The following is a 27,942-nucleotide window of genomic DNA, read 5'->3' on the forward strand; positions in this document are numbered from 1 at the left end:
CCATGTAGGTGTGGTCACAACACATGTGTGCGTGAGCATGTGTCGTGTGGCTGTCCAAATTCTGTTTACAAATATTGTTTATTTACGGAAACACAAGATAAACTAGGTCACCGATTGATGGCTGGAGTTTGAAAGTTTTTAGATTGGAGTAATCATATTGTTTACAGATTATTTCCAGCACATTTACATCACCCTGCAACTTCATTTACAACCAGTGATAACAAACGTCCGTGACAAGATAATTTAAAAAAACACATGAACGGTAGTAAACAATACAACTCAATAAACAGCAAAATCCAAACAGCAATGATAATAACCAGAATACAATAACAGTAGAACTAAATGATCCACGCTCACTAACCACAAAATTAATACTACATTACACTAGTGTGTAATAACAGGGGGTTGGTGGACCTGGACCTCTCCCCCCCCTCTCGTTTCCTCTTGCGTGACACCAGTCGGTATAAATCGACCCCTTGGCTCAGTTTCCAGTCTTGGAGACCCTCCCAAGTCTCCCTGGCAGACGGATGAAGCTGTAACCAAAATTAAATGGTTTTAAGGGCGTTTCTTTTAGGATATAAATATCTTAGTTGTGTAAACAAAATGTCATAGATGGTTATACAATGTTACGGATGGTTATACAACGTTATAGATGGTTATACAATGTCATAGATGGTTATACAATGGCATTGATGGTTATTCAATGTCATTGATGGTTATACAACCATCGCCCGGTTGTAGCCGGCGCCCGGAATCGAATCCGGGACCACAGGATCACAAGTCCAGTGTGCTGTCCGCTCGGTTCCAAATGTTAAATGCGTTACAAAATGTTTTAGAAGAGTTGCAAAAAATGCCATACAGTAGTTGCATTACAAAATGTCATTATTGTTTTGCAAAATATCAACGTTGCATTGCCAAGTGTATACACGTTTTAGAGATGGTGATGACGGGTCGACATAATGACTTTGGTTATGGGCAAACAACACATTTTCTATTATTAGATTTTTTATTGTTGTTATGGAAGATCATTACCGATGGAAGAGTTGGTGACAGCTCGTGCGAGAGCGTGTCTTGCGTGTTTCTTGATTGATAACCTCACTGTACGACACTCTCTATCCTTCAGCGCTTCCACCGTGGGGGGTGTGCCAGACGACTGACTGACTGGCTTCACACAACGTATCAATTTATTAGGAATAAAGTTATTAATGATTTTCTACATAAATATATATTTTTAAAATCTATCACTGAATATTTATATAATCAAATAATTCCCGTTGCACTAATCAGGGTACGGCACTATATTGTCGTGCGTTTGGCAGGGTTGCGTGTGGGGGAGCCAGCGCACCAGAGTCTCCAACTGCACTTGCCCGCCAGCTTTCAAACCATTTACAACCACTCTGCTCACTCCACCACTACTTACAGTGACCAGGTGAACGTTACACTGCTATTCTCGGTATACTGATGGTGTGTTGACATCAGTGCTGTGTGTGTGTGTGGCCGCCATGTTGTCAGTCAAGTATCTCATGTGTCTTCATCTGTGTCTTCTGTTTCTTCTCAATGGTAAGGCTCGCAATATGTCCTCAATGTTGTACAGTAACAGGAAAACAGACATGTTATCCTAAGGGATTAAATGCTCATTGAGTTGGGAAGTAAAGAGGAACAAGGGTTGGGTTGTGTTATGCTTTAAAGGCTCACTTAATGCTTTATTATGCTTTAAGGAGGGTTATGCTTTAAGGAGGGTTATGCTTTAAGGAGGGTTATGCTTTAAGGAGGGTTATGCTTTAAGGAGAGTTATGCTTTAAGGAGGGTTATGCTTTAAGGAGGGTACCACAGTAGCTTATTGACCAATCAGCAATTATATATACAGAACTAAAGTTAACTCTCAGTATATATATACTGTATTAATTCTACAGTTCAGTATTAATATTCAGTATTCAGTATTCTACTGTTCAGTATTCTATTAAGTCAGTATAAATTCACAGTGTATATATACTGAGTATTAATACTCTAACTTCACCTTTCTATAACTTCCCCCTCAACCACTAACATATATGACATAACAATGATTCTTATATTTCACAAAGAATTACCATATTTTCTTGTAAGCAAAATATTTATTTGTAAACAAGTATTTATTTGGCATCTTCAAGTGAATTGTTTTCACTTCGAATGATCCCATTAGAGAGAGAAATGAGCGGTGGTTAAGACCAGCTTGACTGTGGTCCTGTGAGGACCCGGACGCTGCCACGGGAGAACAAGTAACTTACAGTTATGACTCTAAATTATTATTACGTTTTTGTTTTATTAGTAAATGAGAAAAATTAATAACGCGTAGCGGAGGGTAGAGAACTTGTGGTGGCAGGAGGGTACAGAACGTGTGGTGGCAGGAGGGTACAGGTGTGGTGGCAGGAGGGTACAGGTGTGGTGGCAGGAGGACAGAAGGTGTGGTGGCAGAGAACGCATGGTGGCATAAACCAGAGGGCGTTCGAGAGAAGACATGACAGTGGAACATGCATGATCGTGCCCAACAGTTTTTGTGTGATCACCACTCGTATGGTGGCTCCCAGGCGGCCCCACAAACCGGCATGAGTTGACGGGTTGTGCAGCCGCCGGGTTGGTTGTTCAATGACTAAATGCGCTCACCATCGCGGTGTTATTTACATACAGAAAATAGTATTCCTTTTGCTAGGGAGTGAAAAATGGCGGAGGCGACTCAATCGACCTCTCTCCGTTGAACTTAGCCAAAATTATGAAGCCTAACAATAAAATACATCCAAAATTTCAGTTAAGCTTAACTTAGCCAGAATGGTGTAGCCTAATTTAACCTGGCCTAACCTAAGAAAATGATCTACTTTGTAGACTAACCTTGTCAAAATGATGTAGCCTAACCTAGACCAATACAACGTGTCACCTAGAAATGACAGTACTTATAATACTTACAATGAACTACTGAAAGGAATTCGTGATCATGAATCCCAATGAATTCTCTGAGGTGCTCAGGTAGAATCTCAACTAATTTATTAACACACGTTCGCATGGATACCAATGCAGATGTCTTCAGTGTAGTCTTGGAGTTACGTATACCACTGAGTCTACCTGGAAGCGTTGTTGGTTCTATTTGGGTGTCTTCCATGGAGAGATTTAACTCTTTCATGGATATTGCTTTCAGGGGCTCGTTATACTCTCGTAATATTTTGGGGTGTAGAAAGAGGATGTGCATGTTAGGAAGTAGATAAGCCTGGGCCAGCCAGGCTCCTTGTGAGGAGGTACTTACGGTGGTGCATAGCCTTGCTGAAACTTTCGTGTCCTGGGGCCCAGATTCACTAAAGCAGTTACGCAAGCACTTACGAACGTGTACATCTTTCCTCAATCTTTGACGGCTTTGGTTACATTTATTAAACAGTTTGCAAGCATAAAAACTTGCCAATGAACTGTTGTTATTGTTATAAACAGCCTTCTGGTGCTTCGGACCTCATTAACTGTTTAATAAATGGAAACAAAGCCGCCAAAGATTGAGAAAAGATGTACAGGTTCGTAAGTGCTTGCGTAAATACTTTCGTGAATCTGGTCCCTGATTTCCGACCGTCCCTCGCGGTCACTTGTCCCTCGATAGAGTCCTTGGTCCTTGGTGATAGAGTCATTGGTGATAGAGTCATTGGTGATAGAGTCCTTGGTGAATCACATACCTTTGATATCGTTTGCCTGATGCGCTTTTGGTCTCGTATTGGCATCCTTAGTGATATTTAGCGCCCTATGATTATCTCACACATCTGAATAGTGCTACAAGGCCTTCCCGTCTTGGTGGCTTCTTGAGATAATTACTGGTGAGGAGGTACAAGGCATCGTGGGCATGCAAAGTACACATTCTTTCTCCCATACTTCTGAGGTCGTTCTGTTTTCTTCCAGGATTATAGAAATTGTTGAAAGTAAAAGATTATTCACATGTGTGAAAAACGGGTTAAAATATATCCCGTGTAATAATAATCTTTTTCATTACATAATAAATACACTAGTGCAGGCGATGAGTCACAATAACGTGGCTAAAGTATGTTGACCAGACCACACACTAGAATGTGAAGGGACGACGACGTTTCAGTCCGTCCTGGACCATTCTCAAGTCGATTGTCTTGAGAATGGTCCAGGACGGACCGAAACGTCGTCGTCCCTTCACATTCTAGTGTGTGGTCTGGTCATCAAATACACTAGTAATTGTAATATGTTCTGGCATTCATCATGCGAGTATTTCGTGGAAACATGCGCTAAATTAACAACATTCAAGTAATTAGGCTGCACATTTCACTATGCAAAACTCCAGTCCACTTTTTAACATGATAATTTTTCAAAATGATGATCCTTGCCCATTATTGCAAATTTAACCAATTTACACTAATTCCTAAAAACTAGTGGCATTAGTGTCTCGGCAGAAAGAGGTGACCATATATATATATATATATATATATATATATATATATATATATATATATATATATATATATATATATATATATATATATATATATATATATATATATATAAATCCCAGTTCTTACCTTTAACCCGAATGATGCTGTTAGGGTTTCCTCTCTTAAATTTTCTATCATGCTGCTTTTGGACTCAAATATGGACTCAGGTGCCACAAGTTCTCTCCTTAAATTGTTCCATTTCTACCCTCTTGTTCTGACACATGCTATCCCACCCATTTGTTCCTCTCAATCCTGTTGATGCCACTGAGTATTTTGTATATAGTGATCTTGTCTCCTCTGACTCTTAATGTCCAGTGAGGCGAGGTTCAGGTCTTTTGCCTGTCCTTGGAGATGGCGTGGCAGACAACTCCACTGTCTCACTCTTCAGTGTGACATGCGTGTGTAGATCTTGGCTCCACCAGCATCATGGCTGACCTTACTAAAGCACTAACTCCATCTGTCATGTTGTCTTTAGAGTACCGTGAAGGCTAGAATAAGACATTGATTATTTAAGATGAATTATTTGTACAAATCCACAATGGCCGTGACGAGGATTCGAACCTACGTCCGAGATCATCCCAGACGCTGCCTTAATCGACTGAGCTACGACATGGTCAAAAGAGTTGAAACCTTGTGGATTTGTTCATTGATACATCACGCTATTGTGATTTTTGTGTGTAATGAATTGTTTGTTCTTGTCCTAAAGTATAGAGGAAGACCCTGTTCTTTGCTACATCACATGGCTTATGTAATTGATATAATGAACTCTAACTCTTGTAAACCTTTAAAAATAGGAGTAATTAAATAGGAAGCAGAAAAATTGTATAAAGTTTTCATTACTTACCTTGAAGGAAAAGTAAGTTATGATGGAGCGCATCTCTAGGTGTCATTGGAGGACTACGAGGTGGGCAGCGTGGACTGAATGAGTACTTCGGGGGGTCGGACCCGTGTTCTTGGATGGCGGTGGGTAGTGCGTCAGCCCCATCGATCCTCGGCAACCCTCTGTATCTAAGATATGACGGGTTAGGCGGCTCTCTCACACACATGTGTACTCTGTGTCTTTCTTTAGTGTGGGTCGCGAGGCTGTCTAGTAGCTGTCGATGTTAGCATCTGCTCGCCTCTCTCTTTATCTTCCCATATCCCTTATCTTTATCTGTACCCATCTTCACCCCCAGCATTCCTGCCCTCGTAGTTGATAATAGCAGCGGTCTCCCCTCCTTAATTTCCACGAACTGTGGCGTTAACACCCCCGTTCGTGACAGAGGCCAATTCAATCTAACTCCCTCAAAGTGTATTATAGGCATTGTTTAGGCGGGAAAATCCTTCTCAGAATCTGAATTCTCTGAGCTTCGAACTCCGTCGACACATGTAAACTGTCGTTACTAGCTGCCCTGTGCGCTCTCTCCCGTCAGGGGGCAGTGAGATAAATCCAATAAAATTATTTCATATAATAAGCAGGCGATGAGTCACAATAACGTGGCTGAAGTATGTTGACCAGACCACACACTAGAAGGTGAAGGGACGACGACGTTTCGGTCCATCCTGGACCATTCTCAAGTCGATTATTTGGTTCATATAATAAGTTTGATCAATAATTAGGCTAATAAAGCATATAAAATAATAATATCATTAAGACAATCACTGCCAATAGTAATAATGATACACGGGAATAGCGAAATATTCGTATTTTGTCACGGTGCAGAACGGACCTAAAATTATACCTTATCAGCGGGTCTCATTTCTTACTTGGCGGGTTTGTTTACGCGCGCTCAAACCTGTACTGAGAGTGGAGGCATCTACAATTATATAATAAACGCATTCCATCGTACGACAGTTTTTCTGTGGAGGAGGAATTAAACAGGTCACGGATCGACTGCCAGAAAAGTTTATTATTACGTTCGTAACCCCTTGATGCCTGTTCCCTTGAATTCATAAACACAGACTGCTATAGTTAATGTTGACTGCTATCAGCCCACACATCGCTAAGATAACCACAGCACAACCCGACAGTTTACTGTGTCCTGCGTCACACACACACACACACACACACACACACACACACACACACACACACACACACACACACACACACACACACTGATTCCAAGTGAGGCTGACTCCATACACAGTTTCAAAATGTAGGTATGATAGAGCCCAGTAAGCTCAGGTACCTGTACATTAGTTGATTGACCGTTGAGAGGCGGGACCAAAGAGCCAGAGCTCAACCCCCGCAAGCACAATTAGATGAGTACACACACACACACACACACACACACACACACACACACACACACACACACACACACACACACACACACACACACACACACACACACATAAACACACATAAACACACATAAACACACACATTACCAACTATATTACCGCGCCCAGCTCCTCATTATATGACTGTGAACAGGACAATGCACATACCATTATCACTTTATTAACCTCAAAACTCAAATTCACATTAGATATGGAACTTTGTCAAAACAAATATTTATGTAGTAAAATTGCAGCTTCCGTTGAGGAAACATTTTCTGATCTCTTATTACAAGTGCAAAACTCACCTAACTAAACCTAGCCCAAGTTACCGTCACACAGAACATTCATTCTGATGTCTCTAAGGAACCCGGTGCAAACTCTATAGTTTTGAACATTTGTTGATAAATGCCATACTGACTATACACTAAGTATAATATTGGACTTTTAATAAGTCGTAAGGACATTAGGAACCGTGTAGTACAACATAATGAACTGTTATAATCTTGTATAACATTGCATATACAGTACAATTATCAATTTAATACAATATTGACTGTGACTTCTCACCTCCATTACAAAATGGGTGTTGATCTGTGAGGGGAAAACTGAGAAGATGGAGGAGTAAGGAAGCTACCATAGCGGCGCCTTGGATAGTGTACATGTGTTGTATAATGGTATACATTATACAACCACACCCTCACTATTTTCTCTCCCTGCCCGGCCTCCATCACAACACCGCCAGCCAGCCAGCCAGCCAGCCAGCCAGCCAGCCAGCCAGCCAGCCAGCCAGCCAGCCAGCCAGGCGACCCACGGACCTCTCCCTTCCCCCCAAAATGAAAGAAAGAAGCGACAATCGTTCTTTTCGACATTATCGGGCCAATATTTACCTTCCATAATTATGGGTCACGTACCAGTCCAGCAAGACCTTGGCCGCCGGCGATTATGTTGACGATTACAGAGTCCCCAGGTAGAGCGGGCACCTTGACCCCAGCGGCCAGCCCACTGACCCAGCTTGTCATGGTACGAAGAAGCTTAAGCTCTCGTCTCAACAGGAGTAACACATCAGGCGTTTAGTACCCAAATGAAAACTCCTGTGCTATGAAGACAGAAATAATGGCGTGGGGGTCTGACGAAAGCGTGCACATATATAAGGTCTGTACCATCAAAATATTGCTCACGGGAGACATCTCCCGTCACGTAGGGTGCAGTCGCACCTCCACAGATCTCCAGTATCGGCTCTTGATACTGGTGATGGCTCAAAAGGGCGCCACTTAAGGGCTATTCATGCCCGTGCCACCTTTTGGGTGGCTTAATCTTTATCAATCAATCAAAATATTGCTAGCGGCAAGAGAAGTCTAGGGTTACACTGCACTTGTACGATAACTAACCTATACTTCAACAATTATAGACCCTATAGTTACTAATAAAGAATTATACAAAATATGGAATGTTTTACCAAAAAAAGATAGCGTTCTGTACTATTCGATAAGCAGTTATCAGACATTTTACAAAAGTAATATTACAAAAGGTTTATACCTGGTATTAGGGATGTAATAGTTCATATTTTATACGTTCATCCATATCAGCTATAGGTTGTATTGGGGTGTTTTCGGGGCTTAGCGTCCCCGCGGCCCGGTCGTCGACCAGGCCTCCTCGTTGCTGGACTGGTCAACCAGGCTGTTGGACGCGGCTGCTCGCAGCCTGACGTATGAGTCACAGCCTGGTTAATCTGATAATAATTTTGGATAACAAGTTCCTAACAGCCTACAACTAGCAACAAGCGACTAGTATGATAACTTACAACAAAATAAAAGATAGCCTACAGCTAACAACAAATAACTCTTATGATAGCTTACACCTAACAACATATGATACATTATACAACTTGCATCAGATGACTAACATAGCTCAACTTTATAATAAAACAACTCACAACACAAGGATTTAGTTGGTAACATAGAGCCAATATTCACAACTCCAAATATGATAGGCCTACAGCTCGCTTCAAACTAAGAACATTATGAGGCGTTCTCAAAGAGTATTGATTTGGTATCACTTTGTCTCTTTGGAGAGACAGTCGGAGCCTGTCTATCACTTTGGAGTCGGTCGGCCGAGCGGACAGCACGCTGGACTTGTGATCCTGTGGTCCTGGGTTCGATCCCAGGCGCCGGCGAGAAACAATGGGCAGAGTTTCTTTCACCCTATGCCCCTGTTACCTAGCAGTAAAATAGGTACCTGGGTGTTAGTCAGCTGTCACGGGCTGCTTCCTGGGGGTGGAGGCCTGGTCGAGGACCGGGCCGCGGGGACACTAAAAGCCCCGAAATCATCTCAAGATAACCTCAAGATTGTCTTGTGTTACACGAGACAGCCTACCTCTGGCCGTTACACTAAATTTTCTCTGAAATCTCATTGCTCATAAATGGCTCTTAGCCATTTTTTTAATTTTTCCCCTCTGTGGTTGACGGTATCAGCGGTATAGGTTAAGTAATAATTGTAATTAAGAAGCAACAAGATGCTTATCTTAACATACTAAGAAGGTTAGGTGAGGTCGGTGTTTTCTATGAAGCTTTTCAAGGTAAACTAAAATATTCACAATCAATTAGTATGTCACATATGCACTTATTAAATAAGCCGATATTGACTATAAGTAAGTGCGAGAACGGGTTGCTGCGCGCGCACTCTATTTGGAGTACATGGCATTTGCCAGTTGCATTAGCATATATTTGATAATGCAAATACATAATTATTTTATATTTATATAAGAAAATCAAATTGAAATTGTGAAAATTACTGTTATTTATCTCTGGAGAAGATATATTGGCCAGTGCTTCATTTTGGCGGGAATTAGTACCTAGAGACCTCGATAACCCAATTAAGGGATTATTATTTTTTATGTGTCAGAAGACTGTAGAGAGAGAGGTGAAATTACGCAACTATGCATGTGCGAGGTGCGTAGCATCGATATCCTTGCGTGAGACCAGGTCAGTTACGCAATAACGCATGATTGTGGTGCGTATAGCATCGATATCTTTGCGTGAGACCAGGTCAGTTACGCAATAACGCATGAGGGAGGTGCGTATAGCAGTGATATCCTTGCGTAAACCAGGTCAGTTACGCAATAACGCATGAGGGAGGTGCGTCTAGCAGCGATATCCTTGCGTAAGACCTGGGGCCAGATTCACGAAGCAGTTACGCAAGTACTTACGAACGTGTACATCTTTCCTCAATCTTTGACGGCTTTGGTTACATTTATTAAACAGTTTACAAGCATGAAAACTTGCCAATCAACTGTTGTTATTGTTATAAACAGCCTCCTGGTGCTTCGGAGCTCATTAACTGTTTAATAATTGTAAACAAAGCCGCCAAAGATCGAGAAAAGATGTACAGGTTCGTAAGTGCTTGCGTAAATGTTTCGTGAATCTGGCCTCAGGTTCGTAAGTGCTTGCGTAAATGCTTCGTGAATCTGGCCCCAGGTTCGTAAGTGCTGGCGTAAATGTTTCGTGAATCTGGCCCCAGGTTCGTAAGTGCTTGCGTAAATACTTCGTGAATCTGGCCCCAGGTTCGTAAGTGCTGGCGTAAATGTTTCGTGAATCTGGCCCCAGGTTCACACTGATCCAGGAACAAGACTGAATGACAAATGACATCTTTCGCTTATCAGTCATTGTGTTGTGAGTGGGTTTGGACGGGCGAGGTGCGCGGTGACGCAATATCTGCATTATTCGTGACTTTCCGGGTAATTACCAAGTCTGGGGTGGACCCCGGGGCTCCACGGCAGACACTAACAGCTCACTGTGACCTTCACTTACCGCCCCTGATGCACGAAATGCTCACAATAGTTTATACAAGCGAATATTTTGGTCATAATCTCACAGTCGCATGTTGCAAGCATCACAGACACCGAAGGCTGCTCAAACATTAGCCCACGCTCCTTGGTGGGCCAATGTCTACCTCCTTGTTCAACCGTAATCTTTTACTCCGGTCAAATAATGAACGGTCACCATTTATCAACCTACAATATCATCGTGATTATATTTATTATTTAGTGTTTTCATTAGGACGACGAGGACGTGTGGGGGCCAGGACGCTACAGCAGACGGCAGGGACCACAACACGCGTTACTCCGGCTAATCTTGAATTATTGTAACAAATGAGGAAAGATCTTGTACTCTCACGCTATAAACACCACGCCAGTTGCTGGCCCGTAGCGCTAGCCTAGTACACACCTGGGAACACGCACACACTCACACACACACACACACACACACACACACACACACACACACACACACACACACACACACACACACACACACACACACACACACACACACACGCACACACGCACACACTCACACACACACACACACACACACACACACACACACACACAAAAGGTTTAACCTGGTCATTTAGCTCATCTTTAATTATGGTGTTGTGGATGTACCTCACTCACACCCAGTTCATATCACACCAAACCTGTCTCCTGGATCCCACATCAAAAGCATAACATCGGCGGCGTATGCGAGACTGGCCAACAAAAGAACTGCCTTCAGAAACCTGTTTAAGGAATCATTCAGAACCTTGTATACCACATATGTAAGGCCAATCCTGGAGTATGCGGCCCCAGCATGGAGCCCGTACCTTGTCAAGCACAAGACGAAGTTGGAAAAAGTTCAGAGGTATGCCACTAGGCTAGTCCCAGAACTAAGAGGTATGAGCTACGAGGAAAGGCTGAGGAAGTTGCACCTCACGTTGCTTGAAGACACGAGAGCCCGGGGAGACATGATCACCACATACAAAATTCTCGGGAGAACTGACAGGGTAGACAAGGATGGATTATTTAACACGGGTGGTACACGCACAAGGGGACACAGGTGGAAGCTGAGTACCCAAATGAGCCACAGAGACATTAGAAAGAACTTTTTCAGTGTCAGAGTAGTTAGTAAATGTAATGCATTAGGCAGTGATGTGGTGGAGGCTGACTCCATACACAGTTTCAAATGTAGATATGATAGAGCCCAATAGGCTCAGGAATCTGTACACCAGTTGATTGACGGTTGAGAGGCGGGACCAAAGAGCCAGAGCTCAACCCCCGCAAGCAGGTGAGTATACTCACATGGGACTTCTCTGGAAAGAAAGGTGGAAGAGGGCAGGAGAGATAAGAGAGCAGAGGGAGCCCCGGGCACAGCCGGGTGCCCTTCCCCTTCGGGACCCTACACCGCCAGTATAATGCTTGTATTATTAAGGGCGAACTAATTTCGAAAATATGTAATTGAAAATATAACAAAATCGCTCAGGTTGTTAGGCAAACGGGTCTTTACGGTCCTGACAACTAGAGTTATATCTGGACCACTCGAGGATTTGAAATCTGGCCTGAAAAATTCTAGACCGTTACCATAGTATCTAGGTACTGCATTATCTAGACCAGAGAGAGAGAGAGAAAGGGGGAGAGTGGAGGGTGATTAAGAACCAATAATAACATAAATTATCCTAGTGTTCCAAACTACAACATTACCTAATTAACTATGACACCCAGCTTTCATTCGAAAGTTTGCAAGCAACAAGTATAGATCCTGAAACCTTTCAGTATTTCCTTCCGTGGCCGGTGAAGGCTCTGGGAGCTGTGGTGTGATCCACAACCCTGTCCGTCAAGACTAGACACAACTCGACCCCATCTTACACCCTGGCGGCTCTGACTAAAGCCTGTAAACACAAGAGGAAACACGTTCCAACCCTTTTACCAAGCTAGGAAAAGTCTATAATATGAAACCTCCAGTCCTTATTACCCTTACTGCTGCTCTCCATAATGATAATAGCAGAAGAATTCATGTGCACCTCAGATATCGCCCGCCGACTGAAGTTAAGCTTGACAAAGAATCGTGTCTGAATTGTGTTTTTTGTGGAAATTTATGATCACACACTAACTCAGCATTACCCGACCCAGGACAACGTGTTCCTCAAACACCGGACTTTTGGCCTCAAATATAGCTATCACTGTCTGTGTTGACAGTCCATGGTGTCACGTCCAGTCAGAATTCTATTTTAGTTTGATATTTCGTGTATGATCACAATACAGCCACCAGACACAAGGAATATGATCACTATACAGCCATGGGAGAGCTGTACCGTAGTCTCTTACATATAGCTCGTCCTCAGAGTAAATCCATTACCATGAGAATCCGTCCCCCCCTTAAATTACCTGAATAGTTATCTATCCAGGTGGATAGTTCAGACTATCACAAATACTGAGATATTTGTGATGGTCTGAAAACATATTACGGTTTTAGTAATAGTTTACATTTAAACTGGCAAGTGAACGTTTATCCTGAACACAGATTATTCTTAGGTTATAACTATTGTATTATGAAGCGTTGGTTTAAAATATAAAATGGATATGCTGATAACGTTTTTTTTTAAGAATTTGGTTGTATGTAAAAAAAAAATTATCGGGAATACTGAAATAGTTTTCGAATTCCATATTTCACATTATCGTCAATAATACACCGTATTAACGCAACCAACCATAATGAAACCTAATCTAACCCAACCTTAAGCTAAAGTAACCTAATCTAACCAAACCTTAACCTAAAGTAACCTTAAAGTAACCTAACCACGGAGAGAGAATAGAGTTCTTACTGTGACTCATTTGTCTCTATTTTTTCTCGTTCTGGTGCTCCTAACTTTGAACAATTTTTCTTTGTCTACTTTGTCAACTTTCCTTAGAATTTGGTATGTCGTTATCATATTTCGTCAGTCTTTCCTCGTTGATCAACCTCTGAGACGAGTCTTGCTGCATATCTTAGGATTTTTACAAGTTTTGGCTTATAATTTTACAGGTGAAGGTTCCTTGCCGGGGCTGTATACTCAGGAGTGAGTCTCTTATAGGCAGGGCTCTAGGATCCGGAAAGTTGTTTGGTCTAATTTTTTTAATAATCCACGGAAGAAAGGAAGTCTTTCTAACCAATTCGTTTTTCCTCTATTATGTCTACTACATATATTTCTCTAACACACACACACACACACACACATCTCCAGAAAGCAGCCCGTAGCAACTGTCTAACTCCCAGGTACCCATTTACTGCTCGGTGAACAGGGGCACCAGGGTGAAAGAAATTATGCCCATTTGCTTCCACCTTCGCCGGGAATTGAACCCGGGCCCTTAGGACTAGAGCGCTGTCCATTCAGCCGCGAGGCCCCAAAGCCATGTGTGTGTATATGTGTGTGTGTATATGTGTGTGTGTATATGTGTGTGTGTGTGTGTGTGTGTGTGTGTGTGTGTGTGTGTGTGTGTGTGTGTGTGTGTGTGTGTGTGTGTGTGTGTGTGTGTGTGTGTGTGTTAACGTGACCACGGAACACCACGAGGCGGTAATGGTAGGACGTGCTTCCCAAACCTCCATAACCAGGGACTATGTAAATATACACTTAGCTCTTATCAAACGTATACACCAACTCTGCAAAAATAATGCATCATATGTTTGCAAATAAATGTTTTTATGTTTATCCTCCGTGACCCTGACCTCTTCCCTCAGAGTGGGTAGTGGGGAGGGGGGGGGGGAAGAAGAAGGAGGAGGAGGAGGGGGTTTAAGACGCCCCTGACCTGTCTCTTAGAGGAGGAGGGGGGTCGAAGGCGCCCCTGTGACCTCGTCTCTCAGAAAATCACACCCGCACATTGGTTCCAGCTACGGTACAATGACTTACCTTCTCCCGTCGTGTGTGTGTGTGTGTGTGTGTGTGTGTGTGTGTGTGTGTGTGTGTGTGTGTGTGTGTGTGTGTGTGTGTGTGTGTGTGTGTGTGTGTGTGTGTGTGTGAGGATCAACCACTGCCCCACACCAAGGTCACTCCACGTGTCACTCACGTTTGGTCGAGGTGTGAGACGCGTGGAAACATTTAGAGCGCCAAGAATATGACACGGAGAGCACGGCCGAGGCGTAAATATTGAGAAAAAAATTGATGGAAGTTTGGAAATAAATTTTTCCTTCAGTGGCAGCCAAAATTGGGAAAATACTCAAGAAAAATTAAAAACAATGTTAAATTTTGATAAAGAGAGAGAGAATAAGGAGACAAAAACGTAATGGGGAAGGGGAGACTGGAAGACAGTGAGGAGTGACGGGATAAACATAAAAACTATGCTCCCATTCCTCGCTTCCCTGTGGCTTGCTATTGTGCAGTACAAAACACACACGCACACGCACGCACACACACGCACACAGTGGTAGACGGTTGGAACAAGCTAAGTGAGAACGTGGTGGAAGCCAAAACCGTCAGTAGGTTCAAAGCGTTTTATACGACAAAGAGTACTGGGAAGACGGGACACCACGAACGTAGCTCTCATCCTGTAACTACACTTAGGTAATTACACACACACACACACACACATACACACACACACACACACACACGCACACGCACCGTTGAGCTTCCTAACTTTTTCCAGTGCGTAACAAAGGCGTAAATTCATATATAGATCAGTGTTTAAGGTCTCCCTACCCACTGCCGCCGCCGCCGCCCTTCTGTTTTGATAGTACTTTCAAAACAGTTATTACTTTACACTTTTGATATAACTTTATACCTTTTTATAACCATGTGGTCGATGGTATCAGCCATGTTCAGGACCGTACTTGCTGGCTGGTCAGTAATCCTCTCACTGTTAATAGGCCCTAAGTCCAACACTAAACCCCAGAATACACATATTTATGCTGAGTTTGTCTTTGTGTTTGGTGAGGAGTTGTAATTGTGTGTGTTTGGGTGACGTCTTGACGTCACTATAAGATGACGTGCGAGGCTCTCCTGGTGTCATTAGTAAGGAGAATACCTCATGTGTCTCTGACAAGTTACAACTCCGCTCCTGTGCCAGCTAAGTCACGGGCTCACCATAGCCCGTGCTACTTGCAACTGTTGTTCTGAGTAGCTGAATCTAAAACAACAACGTGTCTCAGAGGCTACAGCCACAGTAATAGGAATTACTGTCCTTGTCCTCCTGTCTGCTTAACTGTCTATTGTACGTTATGTACAATAAGAAGTGCGTTATGTCCTCCCTATTAGCCCGGACACCAGGCTCCGGATACCAACATTCACGTGTAAATGAATACAAATTATAACACGCAGACGAGGAGTCACAATAACGTGGCTGAAGTATGTTGACCAGACCACGCACTAGAAAGTGAAGGGACGACGACGTTTCGGTCCGTCCTGGAAGGGACGACGACGTTTCGGTCCGTCCTGGAAGGGACGACGACGTTTCGGTCCGTCCTGGAAGGGACGACGACGTTTCGGTCCGTCCTGGAAGGGACGACGACGTTTCGGTCCGTCCTGGAAGGGACGACGACGTTTCGGTCCGTCCTGAAGGGACGACGACGTTTCGGTCCGTCCTGGAAGGGACGACGACGTTTCGGTCCGTCCTGGAGCATTCTCAAGTCGATTGTGTATAATCGACTTGAGAATAATAATAATAATAATAATAATAATATACTATTAAAACCAACAAATAATAGTTGTCAAATAAGAGGAACAAAGAAGAGTGTCCGTTGCATGCAGAAGCATAAAGTCAGTTCTCCTGCAACCCGTCACTGGCGTGCAATACGTCTAGGGCTCTAGGCGATAAAATAAAATCGAAGTAATTCACCCCAGTCAAGTTATTTATCTTTAGTTACCAGTGTGTGCAGTATTATATCATATTGTTTACCTGTGTGGCGGGTATGTTGTGTGTTTACCTGTGTGGCGGGTATGTTGTGTGTTTACCTGTGTGGCGGGTATGTTGTTGGTTGTGTGTTGTGTGTTTACCTGTGTAGCGGGTATGTTGTTGGTTGTGTTGTGTGTTTACCTGTGTAGCGGGTATGTTGTTGGTTGTGTGTTGTGTGTTTACCTGTGTAGTGGGTATGTTGTATGTAGAGAGTGGGATGAACGGCACAGCAAGATTTGTGTAACAAAGGTATGCTGCAGGCTGGGAGGAGTCGCATCCAACAGCCTGGTAGACCAATCCAGCAACCAGGAATCCTGGTCGGGGACAGGGCCACGGGGACGTTGAGCCCCGAAATCCTTGCAAGGTAACCGCAAGGTAAGATGGAGCGCATGTTTACAGCACCGTTGTGTAGGTGCTCAACACCTTGGGTGTGTGTTATCCAGTCAATTGGCAACGGGGTAGATATTGACACATTGCTATTTGTTTATTCCAGCTGCGTCGCCCTGTTTATGTGGCCTCGGGGGATGTTGAAGTAAGGTCATGTTACTCATGTGAATAAAGAATCATGTTTATAAGTCGTATTTTAACGTTTGTGTTCTCCCTAGAAACGTTTATTCATTCATTATTGTCTCGAGTAACTAAGGTAATGTTGCGAGAGGAATAGCATCAAGATAGGTGCCCAATATTACATTGACTGATCCAAGCGGCCTAACCTTCTCTACACCAGTTGTCTGTCGGTACTCTACGAGGTACTCCCCCAACATGATATCAGTGTGAGGGAGGGGTCAGTATGAGGGGGTGAGTGTGAGGGGGCGCGAGTGTAATATGCAGTATCGAGCGGCAGCAAGAGGGAGCTGGGGTATAATTTTTCCAAGCTGAAGGGCTGCTTGTAATTTGGCAGGAATTTGTCAGTTCCTTATGATACTTTGTGTTGGAGCTGAAGACACCGTGGAGGTCGCATCAGCTCCGGAGTGACCGCCACTTGAACTCTGACACATTACGCTGCCAATAGAATTAAATTGAAAATATTTACTTATCAATGTACAAGTGTTTACTTCTGCACAAATTCGCAAACAAATCATAAAATGGTTGCGCATATATAATTGACACCTGTACGACACAAATTTCTATAACATTCAATTATACAAGAAAAAAGGTAATGTTATTAGGCTAACACCGACCAGGATAATTATGATTTATATATTGGGAATTATATATTATATATTGTAATTATATTGTTATTATATATTATAATAAAAACAGTAAGGTCCAGTTCGACATGAAGCTAAATGGAATAAATTTAAAACTTACCAGATTGAGGGACTTTACTGGATCAAAGTCACCACTAAACACAGCTCGTGTAACAAGGATTTCAACTGTTTATAGATGCTTGATAAAAATGCCGAAGGTGTTATCATTAGTAAACCGTAATCCCCACTATAGACGGGATCTGTCTAAAGTGGGATCCTGTCAGTGTATACAGGACTAACTTGACAGAATACACAGTAAACCAATACTTATGTTGCTGTATTATGTAGTAGAAGATACATAACAGTGTCATGTAATTAAACCCAATGGAGAACAAGTGGTGATGTAATCAGGACAGTTAGCACAGAGTACAGGTGTTATATGTGACTTATACAGGTGTTATATGTGACGTATACAGGTATTATATGTGACGTATACAGGTGTTATATGTGACGTATACAGGTGTTATATGTGACTTATACAGGTGTTATATGTGACGTTACAGGTGTTATATGTGACTTATACAGGTGTTATATGTGATGTATACAGGTATTATATGTGACGTATACAGGTGTTATATGTGACGTTACAGGTGTTATATGTGACGTATACAGGTGTTATATGTGACATATACAGGTGTTATATGTGACGTATACAGGTGTTATATGTGACTTATACAGGTGTTATATGTGATGTATACAGGTATTATATGTGACGTATACAGGTGTTATATGTGACGTATACAGGTGTTATATGTGACGTATACAGGTGTTATATGTGACGTTACAGGTGTTATATGTGACGTATACAGGTGTTATATGTGACGTATACAGGTGTTATATGTGACGTATACAGGTGTTATATGTGACGTTACAGGTGTTATATGTGACGTATACAGGTGTTATATGTGACATATACAGGTGTTATATGTGACGTATACAGGTGTTATATGTGACATGTGTACACGTGTTAATGTGTCTCTACTGCTAGGTCACTCCAGGAATAATTATTGATGACATCGTGAATCCCTCAATTTCTAAATTAGTTTCAAAAAAGGATCAGAAAATGTGCATTTACATTAAATTGCTTAACCCTACACACCAGATTTTAGTGCCATTAGCGTTTTATTATTATTATTATTATTATTATTATTATTATTATTATTATTATTATTATTATTATTATTATTATTATTATTATTATTTTATTATTTTTTGTTACTGTTTCACAGGATTTCGTTCAAGTGCGTTGTTTTTGAGATGAAGCAGCATGAAAAGAGCGTGAAACTATGATTTCTGGACGTGAGGAGCCCTCATTCTCACGCTTGACCGCCTCCATAATGGTAGACTTTATTCTTGACAATGGACAAACATACAAAGGCAGGTCGATCCATGATTAGTTTAAGATTATTTCCAAGAACTGACAATGCATGTGAACGTGAGGTGGAACGGTGCATGTGTGAGAGAGAGAGAGAGAGAGAGAGACAGAGAGAGAGAGAGAGAGAGAGAGAGAGAGAGAGAGAGAGAGAGAGAGAGAGAGAGAGAGAGAGAGAGAGAGAGAGAGAGAGAGAAAGAGAGAGAGACAGACAGACAGACAGACAGACACAGAGACAGAGACAGACAGAGAAAGAGAGGAGAGGTGGACATATATGAAAACACACACACACACACACCAGACATAGAGAGAGAGGGAGTACGGGGAATTGTGGGTAAAAATCTGACAGGGGAAGCATGCATGTTGTTTGAGAAGCGAAGAAATCAATCAAGAGGTGAACATTAAGCAGTATTACCAGAGGTGCGTATAATGCAGCTGGTGTATTCCTCAGCCAGCCAGACGGCTTCACAACTTGAGAGACCCGCATAATACAAGTAACTGGATACCTGGTTGTAAACCAATTGATGGGTTGTGTTGTAGGGAGATTGATGGGTAAAGCTTACCAAGAGCTATAAGAAGGTAAAGATGGCTCCTAAGGAGTCATAGATGCCGTTTGTTCCTATATCCTCTTTTGTAAAAATCAGGTTGGCAATTACTACATTATTTTTATACACTAGGCATACAAGCAAATATATTTAATAAGTTTATGGGAGACTTGTAGTTTAATACATTTTAGTACACATCAACTAGGGTACACTCATGCGGTGAAAGCAGTTTTTTATTATTATTATTTTCTACCACAGACGTGGCCAGACATTTACAGTGCTAACTAGCATATATACATTTTCTTCTGTTCTCCATGGACAGGGTTAGAGATCGGTTAAACATATAGTTCAGGGATTTATTGAACAATCAACCACAGAAGGTGATTGTAGTGCTTTTAAAATGCTAATCTAACCTACAAACATAAATACATGTTATACAGTTTTATATAGCAGTAAAGATTTTGCCTCGACATGTATATTATATAGTTTAATGAAGTACAGTTATAGCAGCCGAGATTCGTTGAATACCATTTTGTGTTGTTTGAGATTTAGCTACTCAGAACGAAGTGTCCATGTAGCACGGGCTATGGTGAGCCCGTAAACCATTTATTGTCAGGCTGATCTTTACATAACGTGGGAGTTGCTGAGGCGGCCCCGTGCTCGGGTCGTCAGCCTCTTCACCCATGATGACTTTTAATAGTTTTGAATATATATTTTTGTCATCATTAATATAACCGTTATCAGTAATGTCAGTTGTTGTATATAATAATAATTATATCATTTAAATGCTACTTTGGAGGTCACATGAAACAATATTTTGTTAAGGACTAATGTTTCGTAATTGGCCATATCTGGGAGGTGTGAAAGATGACATCAACCCCTGTTTCTCTTCCTCTTATTCCACCTTTTCTTACTCCTCCTTCCCTCCCTCTACACTCCTACACTCTATCATCAACATAATTAACCCTCTCCTCTTCCTCTCTTCCTTAATTATAGCATAAAAACAGATTAGGCTATAACTTGTGAGTGAGAGAGAATACGTGAGATCACAGAGCGACCCCAGTAAGAATTCCAAGCCAGTGTGTGTGTGTGTGTGTGTGTGTGTGTGTGTGTGTGTGTGTGTGTGTGTGTGTGTGTGTGTGTGTGTGTGTGTGTGTGTGTGTGTGTGTGTGTGTGTGACTTTCTCTTGATGCAGCTTAAGAGTAGCAGGACACCATTGGGCAGGGTTACGAGTCTCTGTGGTCGTGTCCACTAAGACGGATTTGGTTCCTATAAGCCAAAGAGCAATCACGCGCTGACACGTACACACACACACACACACGTACACACACACACACACACACACACACACACACACACACACACACACACACACACACACACACACACACACACACACACATGCTAGAAAATAACAGCGATGTGGATGTCAAATTGTGGGCATCAAGAAGACCTATCAACCAAAGGCATCTATGTCCTCCAGGTCTTTCTAACACATCTCTAACTTGCAGATGTATCAACACATGTGAGACGTGCAGGTGTGCCAACCCATCTAGGACGTGCAGATGTGTCAACACATCTGCAGCACGTGTAGCCGGGCTAATACTCTGCTCCCTCCCCATACAGGTGTCCACTCACAACCCGTAATAATGACTCACTAAGTGGAGACTCGTGTCTTAGTTGCCTCAATCATAACGGAGGTGTAATGACTGCCGGTGAGTGGGGGCCTGGCACTCACTCATGAGTACCAAGAAGCTGGCCACTCACCTTACTCACAAGTACCAAGAACCCGGCCACTCACCCACAGGAGGGAAGGGTGTTATTTACCTGACTATCGAGTGCCCACACTTCACCTTGCTTCTCGGAGTGTACTGGGAGCCGAGGACCACCTCTAGCTCGTGCTTCACTTACATGGAGTGTAGTCGCGGTAGAGATTGATAACTGGGCGACAGTCATGGGGCGACAGTTAAGAACGACAGTCATGGGACAGCAGTTTAAAACGAAAGCTAATTTTATTTATTATTTTAAATATATATTTAATAAATTACAGTGGGGTTGTTAAATTACATATGTCGGTGATTAAGTGGTATATTTTTGCAAAGCCGCAAACACGCATAGCGTGTCACTGAAGCTACGACTTTTGCTGAACTACCCTGAGTTCACAGGGCACCTAATGGCTAGATTGTGAGTAGCTGGGTGTTGGTAGTCTTCGAGCTGGTACTCTGTGGGGCAGTGGTGTGGTGGTCGCCTCCCCGGGTGTAGCTAGGGGGGGCGCCAAGCACCTGCTGGACACCGTGTTCTCCTGCAGGTATACTTGTTCTCCGCCGTCAGGAGGCGTGTGGAAGCAAGACTTGGGTTTATCCCCCGACCCGGAACACCAGGGAACACCCGGCACCTGCTCCGTAATAGTCACAAGTTAACCACATCAACAACAGTCTGTTGTGAAAGATGAATAATACTGGTGCGTCTAGGGTTTATGATGATGATAATTATGTCTCATCACAACATTGAGCGAACTCTAGCTCGGAAACTTAATATTCAAGTTCTCTTTGCTAAGCAAGTTACAGTTAATAACATATTTTCAATAGACAAGGTTTACAGCATGAGATATTGCAAACTTATACAGTGCCTTCCATTCACAGCTAGTCAAACTTCTGACCCTATTAGGCAGGTAATGTTAGATTAGGATGGCCTACTGACATTTACGAAATTCGATAATTATTCTACACGGCGCAGTTACCAGCACTGTTGCAATACCATCAGTATTGTTCATTATTCAGACGAAATATGTTAGTGCAAGGGGAGTATAGGTAACCCCCCCCCCGTTACAACAGCCCCATCCCCGTACAAACTACCCCATTCCCTTCCAATGTTGTTGTCTTTTTAGATTCAGTTACTGGGAACCAAAAGTTCCAAGTAGCACGGGCTATGGTGAGCCCGTAGTGGACTTATCTGGCACAGGAGTGGGGCAGCAATGACCCCTTCCAATGTTGTTTTAGATTCAGCTACTAAGAACAAAAAGTTGCAAGTAGCACGGGCTATGGTGAGCCCGTAGTGGACTTTCCTGGCACAGGAGCGGGTCTGTAACTGGATTTGGTCCGTCCCTTCCAAATTAGCCCATCCCTCCACACCTGCCCTCCCCCCCCCCATCCCACCACACACTCGCCTGCCCCCACCTCTCCACTCCCTATAATCCCAGCCCTTCACACCACACTCTCCCAAATCAGTGGTGTAGTATTCAGGTCACGTGGGACGGAAGTGTGTGGCGGCTGGTGCCAGCACTTCACCTCAATGTGTGGGGTCAGGGGCCATGTATCGCGATTCACAACTTAAAGTATCTTTATTAATAATCCTTATTCTCTGTGGTATCAGTCATTCCCCTTCCCTGTTTTTGCAAGCTAGAAGAACTGAAGTTTTGTCTGTTTAAGGAATTTAGGAGTGATTAAGGAAATGTTTACTGACTGTGGATGTTGGCTACCTTAATACTAATATTAAGGTAGAGCACGGAGGACATACGAGGTCTTGGTCAGGTCCCCTTTACTCCCTACTCAACAACGGTCTTACGCTATGCTAAAGCAATTACCAGTACACACAAAAAAATCGAGGAGTGTCTTGATATGTTAAGTAGCTGGGGTGGAGTTTACGAGGAGTGGGTAGCACGCTCTGCTCTATCATGTTTAATGAGGCTTTGTGTCGTGGGGTCTACCAGGGAAGATATATATATTCACTGTGAAAAGTACAAGTACACTTTTGATCATAACAATATATCAATACCAATAATAATGACATAATACTAACAATATCATTTTATAGACGAATTAATTTAAAGAATTGATGTCATAAGATTATTCCGTGTTAATAAGAAGCTATAATATGTATTCTATACATGTGATATACAATTATATGTTGTATTATATGGAAATAATCTTCACGTGCACATGTTCCCTGACCGTGCACTGTGCCACCACGCCCGCTGTGCACATTTACACAGGCAGGCTGTGAAGTTAATTTGATTTCATTTTAGGCTGCCTGAGTATCCTACCAGAATGACGGTGGCTCCACAAAGCACGTTGCAAATGAATAATTCAACACCACGAGATAATAGTTATTTTGACCAGACCACACACTAGAAGGTGAAGGGACGACGACGTTTCGGTCCGTCCTGGACCATTCACAAGTCGACAATTGACTTAAGAATGGTCCAGGACGGACCGAAACGTCGTCGTCCCTTCACCTTCTAGTATGTGGTCTGGTCAACATCAGCCACGTTATTGTGACTTATCGCCTGCATAATAAGTTATGTGCTGTGTTTCCCCCCTGCAGGTGCGTGGGCCAACAGGCAGGGGTCACTACTAAAGCCCATCAGCACGAGAACCTTGCCCCAGACACCAGTCCCCTTCGGCAGCGTCACGCGTCCGGCTGACCAGAGCGCGCCTCTCCTGAGACCCTTCACCGGCAACATCTACAATTCCCATACCGCTGACTCTGCCTTCGCCGGCACCTCGCCTGACCTCTCTCCCAGCCGCAACAAAGAGTTCCAGAGCAGTACTGGCACCACCGCTAGTGTCATCAATAGTGATAGTAGTTTTAGTAACGGCGGAAGTGGGTTCAGCAACGGCGGAAGTAACGTTGGCAACAGCGGAAGTAGCGTTGGCAACAGCGGAAGTAGCTTTGGCAACAGCGGAAGTAGCTTTGGCAACAGCGGAAGTAGCTTTGGCAACAGCGGAAGTAGCTTTGCCAACAGTGGAAGTAGCTTAAGCGGCAGCGGAAGCAGTTTAAGCAGCAGCAGCAGCGGAAGTAGTTCCAGCAATAGTGGAAATAGCTTTGGAAACAGCGGAAGTAGCTTAAACGACGGCGGAAGTAACCTAAGCCACAGCGGAAGTATCTTAAGCCACAGTGGAAGTAGCTTTGGCAACAGTGGAAGTAGTTTAAGCAACAGCGGAAGTAGCTTTGGCAACAGCGGAAGTGGCTTAAGCAGCAGCGGAAATAGCTTTGGCAACAGCGGAAGTAGCTTTGGCAACAGCGGAAGTAGCTTTGGCAACGGAGGAAGTAGCTTTGGCAACAGCGGAAATAGCTTTGGCAACAGCGGAAGTAGCTTAAGCGGCAGCGGAAGTAGCTTTGGCAACAGTGGAAGTAGCTTTGGCAACAGTGGAAGTAGCTTTGGCAACAGTGGAAGTAGCTTAAGCGGCAGCGGAAGTAGTTCCAGCAACAGTGGAAATAGTTTCAGCCACAGTGGAAGTAGCAATACCGGCAGCAATTTCAATAGCGGCAGTAATGATAATAGCGGTAGTAGTTTCAGCAGCGGCAGTGGCTTTAACAGTGGCAGTTCCTTCAACAGCGGCAGTAGTTTCAACAATAACAGTGGCTTAAAAGGCAGCGGCAGTAGCCTAAGCAGTAATGGTGGTAGCACTTCATTCCTGGCTACTAAAAAGCCCCCGGGAGCCGCCACGAAGCCCCCTGGAGCCGCCCTCGGGGCAGCAGGGTCAAAGGGCACCGGAAAATTGCCTCCTGGAAAGGTGGACCCCGCATCACCGTCTTTCCAGCAACGGCCATCCCAAACCTCGCCCAAGGTCTCGGCGACGGGGCCGTCCTCTGCGTCCAGTCAGAAAGAACCTAATCTCAACCTTGGAGGGTTCGGTGGTGTGCTGGGCGGGTCCAGCGACAAGACCCAGCCGGCGTCTTCACTGGGACACCCCAACTCTCACAACGTTCAACGACCCACACCACGACCATCGCCCTTTGGCGGCAGCCATGCTCGTGAGTACCTCACCTTCCTCTGTGATTATCAAGCGATTCCTTCACACTTATTTGAGGTTACACCAGAGTTTCTAGGAACACACATGCCTTTATCACACAGGAAACTTAATGCAGAATCTTTTGCATTATACGTAATTCTTGCCACTGCGACTAGTTGTTCCGTAGAATGTCCTTTAACGAAGTGTAATTTCAAGACTTATTAGATCTCTCTTTGTCTAAAATCTTGCTTTCCACCATCTTTATTCAACAGGCGCGTAACATCAAACTGGGTGCATGTAATACAAGTCTTTGCTTTGTGTCCTTCTCTTAAGCGACCACTTTCATATACAGTAACATCAAAACATATGTTCTCACCAAGTGTGTGTGCTGTAGTCGAGAAGGAACCATAAGGGCAAAGGCCTCTTGCTGAACAAGTCGACTACTTTTACCTGGTTGATACCTGGTTGATGGGGTTCTGGGAGTTCTACTCCCCAAGCCCGGCCCGAGGCCAGACTTGACTTTGTTCAGTCTTCTTACCGCAGAAAGATTCCACGTACAAAGGCATGCGGTTCTAAGCATATATTTAGTAATCTTTCTAGACTTAACTCGTGTAACTTCTGTATTTTGAATATTGAATTCAACACGACTTACTGCAAGCAGCTCAGCAGCCCGTTGTTACGGCAAGATAATTGTGTGTTTTGTGGCACCAAAGTGTACGAACCTACACCAACCCACATAACCTAAGTATCCAGATTTTCATTAATCCAAAAAATCGTGCATATGCAATGCTAGCAGGTATGAATATGTTCCCTTACTGAAATGTAAATGCTGATAGCGAACAAAAATAGTTTAGAAGTACGGACGCTGGAGGTCTCCGAATCAGCAGTTAAAGTTATTGGTTCATTTACAGTTACCGATTCAAATTAAAAGTGCAAAGATCTTTCTAGTACACTGTAACTCCCAACCAATGTTCGGTGTATAAATTTTTGTCTGAGAACTTGCAGCAGAATACTCGAGCCCGAATACTTTGTAAATACAGTCACCTCAGGACCACTGCGAGTCTTACATGGCCACTCATAAATAGAGCTCAAATGTTCAAATAGTGAGGAAATTACTTGATTGATAGTTAATGTGATTTTTGCAACAACGTAAGGAACTCAGAACTGAGTTCGTGAGTAATGATGATATAGATGGCTTAATAATAGCTTTATACCACTTGATAAGGATTAAGCTAATGTATGGATGAATCTTGCGCACGCAAATAAGAACAATTATTGACGTTTCATCGACGTGGCTGCTTTCTTAAGGAAAACTGTATGTAAGGTTTACAGGCTCTTACTGTACATCTAACCCAAGGAGAGAGAAAACCTATTCCTTACAGTTATGGAAAGCTCGGCCAGAAAATTGGTAATGCCAGAGAATTGGCAATGCCAGAAACCTGGGAACACCAGAAAATTGGGAACACGTGAAATTGATTGATTGTGAGCTAATACCGACGAATATTTATCAGATATTTATTACCGTAAAAGACTCGGCAGCCCGTCCAACCCAACCACTTGGGCTGGACGGTAGAGCGACGGTCTCGCTTCATGCAGGTTAACGTTCAATCCCCGACCGTCCAAGTGGTTGGGCACCATTCCTTCCCTCCCCCAGTCCCATCCCAAATATTTATCCTGACCCCTTCCCTCTGCTATAAAGTCTAATGGCTTGGCGCTTTCCCTGATAGTGCCTAGTGCCCGAACCTAACCTAACCGAGGCCCCCAGGAATAGAAAACGGGACATAGGTCAATAACATTATTTAAACTAAATATTTAAAATATAATAATCAGTTTTTTTCATTAACAAGCTTAGGTATACACAGCAATGTGCTACTACCCTATTCTATATGAAAGATTACACAGTGTAGATCAAAAACTAGCTATAAGTTATCTAATATCCCTATCTCACAGGATGAATAATAATCACAACATATAAAACATTTAACTTATGATATATCCTCATACATTAAACAATTAAATAGAGTATAATTTCTTCTAATAATTTACCATTTTTTTTATAAATTCTTGAGAAAATGTGCGGTTTGATTTAAGACTTCATTTGGTGAGGTCGCTAATATCTACATAATATGGTTTAAAATTGTGCATATTAAGTATAGGTTCCATAGATGTTACGGATATATCCGTGTATTGTATAGTATGTTAATTAGTTCTGAAATTGTGCAACCAACACTTCATTTGTATCGTTAGAAACTTTGGCTTTATCTGTGCTTATACCACTAGGACATTTATATGTTGTTTGTTGTTTAAAATTCGCAACCTGGAACAAAAAGTACCAAGTAGCACGGGCTATGGTGAGCCCGTAGTGAACTTTTTTTACATTTATAGTAACTACCAACTATTATCAGCATTTCTTTTTTTTCAGAAAGTTTGCAATTGTCGCCGAGTGTGGTGTTGATGCTGGTGTTGGTGGGGATTCAAGGCTAGAGCAACCAGCGTTCAGCATCTCAGCATTTGCAATGGAAGGTTGTCCTCAAGACTTCCGGAAAGATTCCTCGTAGCAAGGTGTAAAGCAGGCGATGAGTCACAATAACGTGGCTAAACTATGTTGACCAGACCACACACTAGAAGGTGAA

The 27,942-nt window shown here is 43.0% G+C and overlaps 1 protein-coding gene across 2 annotated transcripts; it reads left to right on the forward strand.

The window, feature by feature from the left end:
• Positions 1–590: 590 nt before the first annotated feature.
• Positions 591–27,933, forward strand: LOC138357106 (protein rtoA-like). Of its 2 annotated transcripts, none has more exons than XM_069313681.1 (3): positions 591–1,560; positions 23,898–25,331; positions 27,732–27,933. In XM_069313681.1, the coding sequence occupies exons 1-3, from the start codon at positions 1,503–1,505 to the stop codon at positions 27,791–27,793; spliced, it is 1,554 nt and encodes a 517-aa protein (XP_069169782.1). In that variant the 5' UTR covers positions 591–1,502; the 3' UTR covers positions 27,794–27,933. The 2 variants fall into 2 exon arrangements, with proteins under 2 accessions (XP_069169782.1, XP_069169783.1); XM_069313682.1 differs by lacking the exon at positions 591–1,560 and adding an exon at positions 21,810–22,035.
• Positions 27,934–27,942: the final 9 nt, after the last annotated feature.

The sequence above is a fragment of the Procambarus clarkii genome, chromosome 76 (assembly GCF_040958095.1).
Source record: "Procambarus clarkii isolate CNS0578487 chromosome 76, FALCON_Pclarkii_2.0, whole genome shotgun sequence".
Taxonomy (NCBI): Eukaryota; Metazoa; Arthropoda; class Malacostraca; order Decapoda; family Cambaridae; genus Procambarus; species Procambarus clarkii.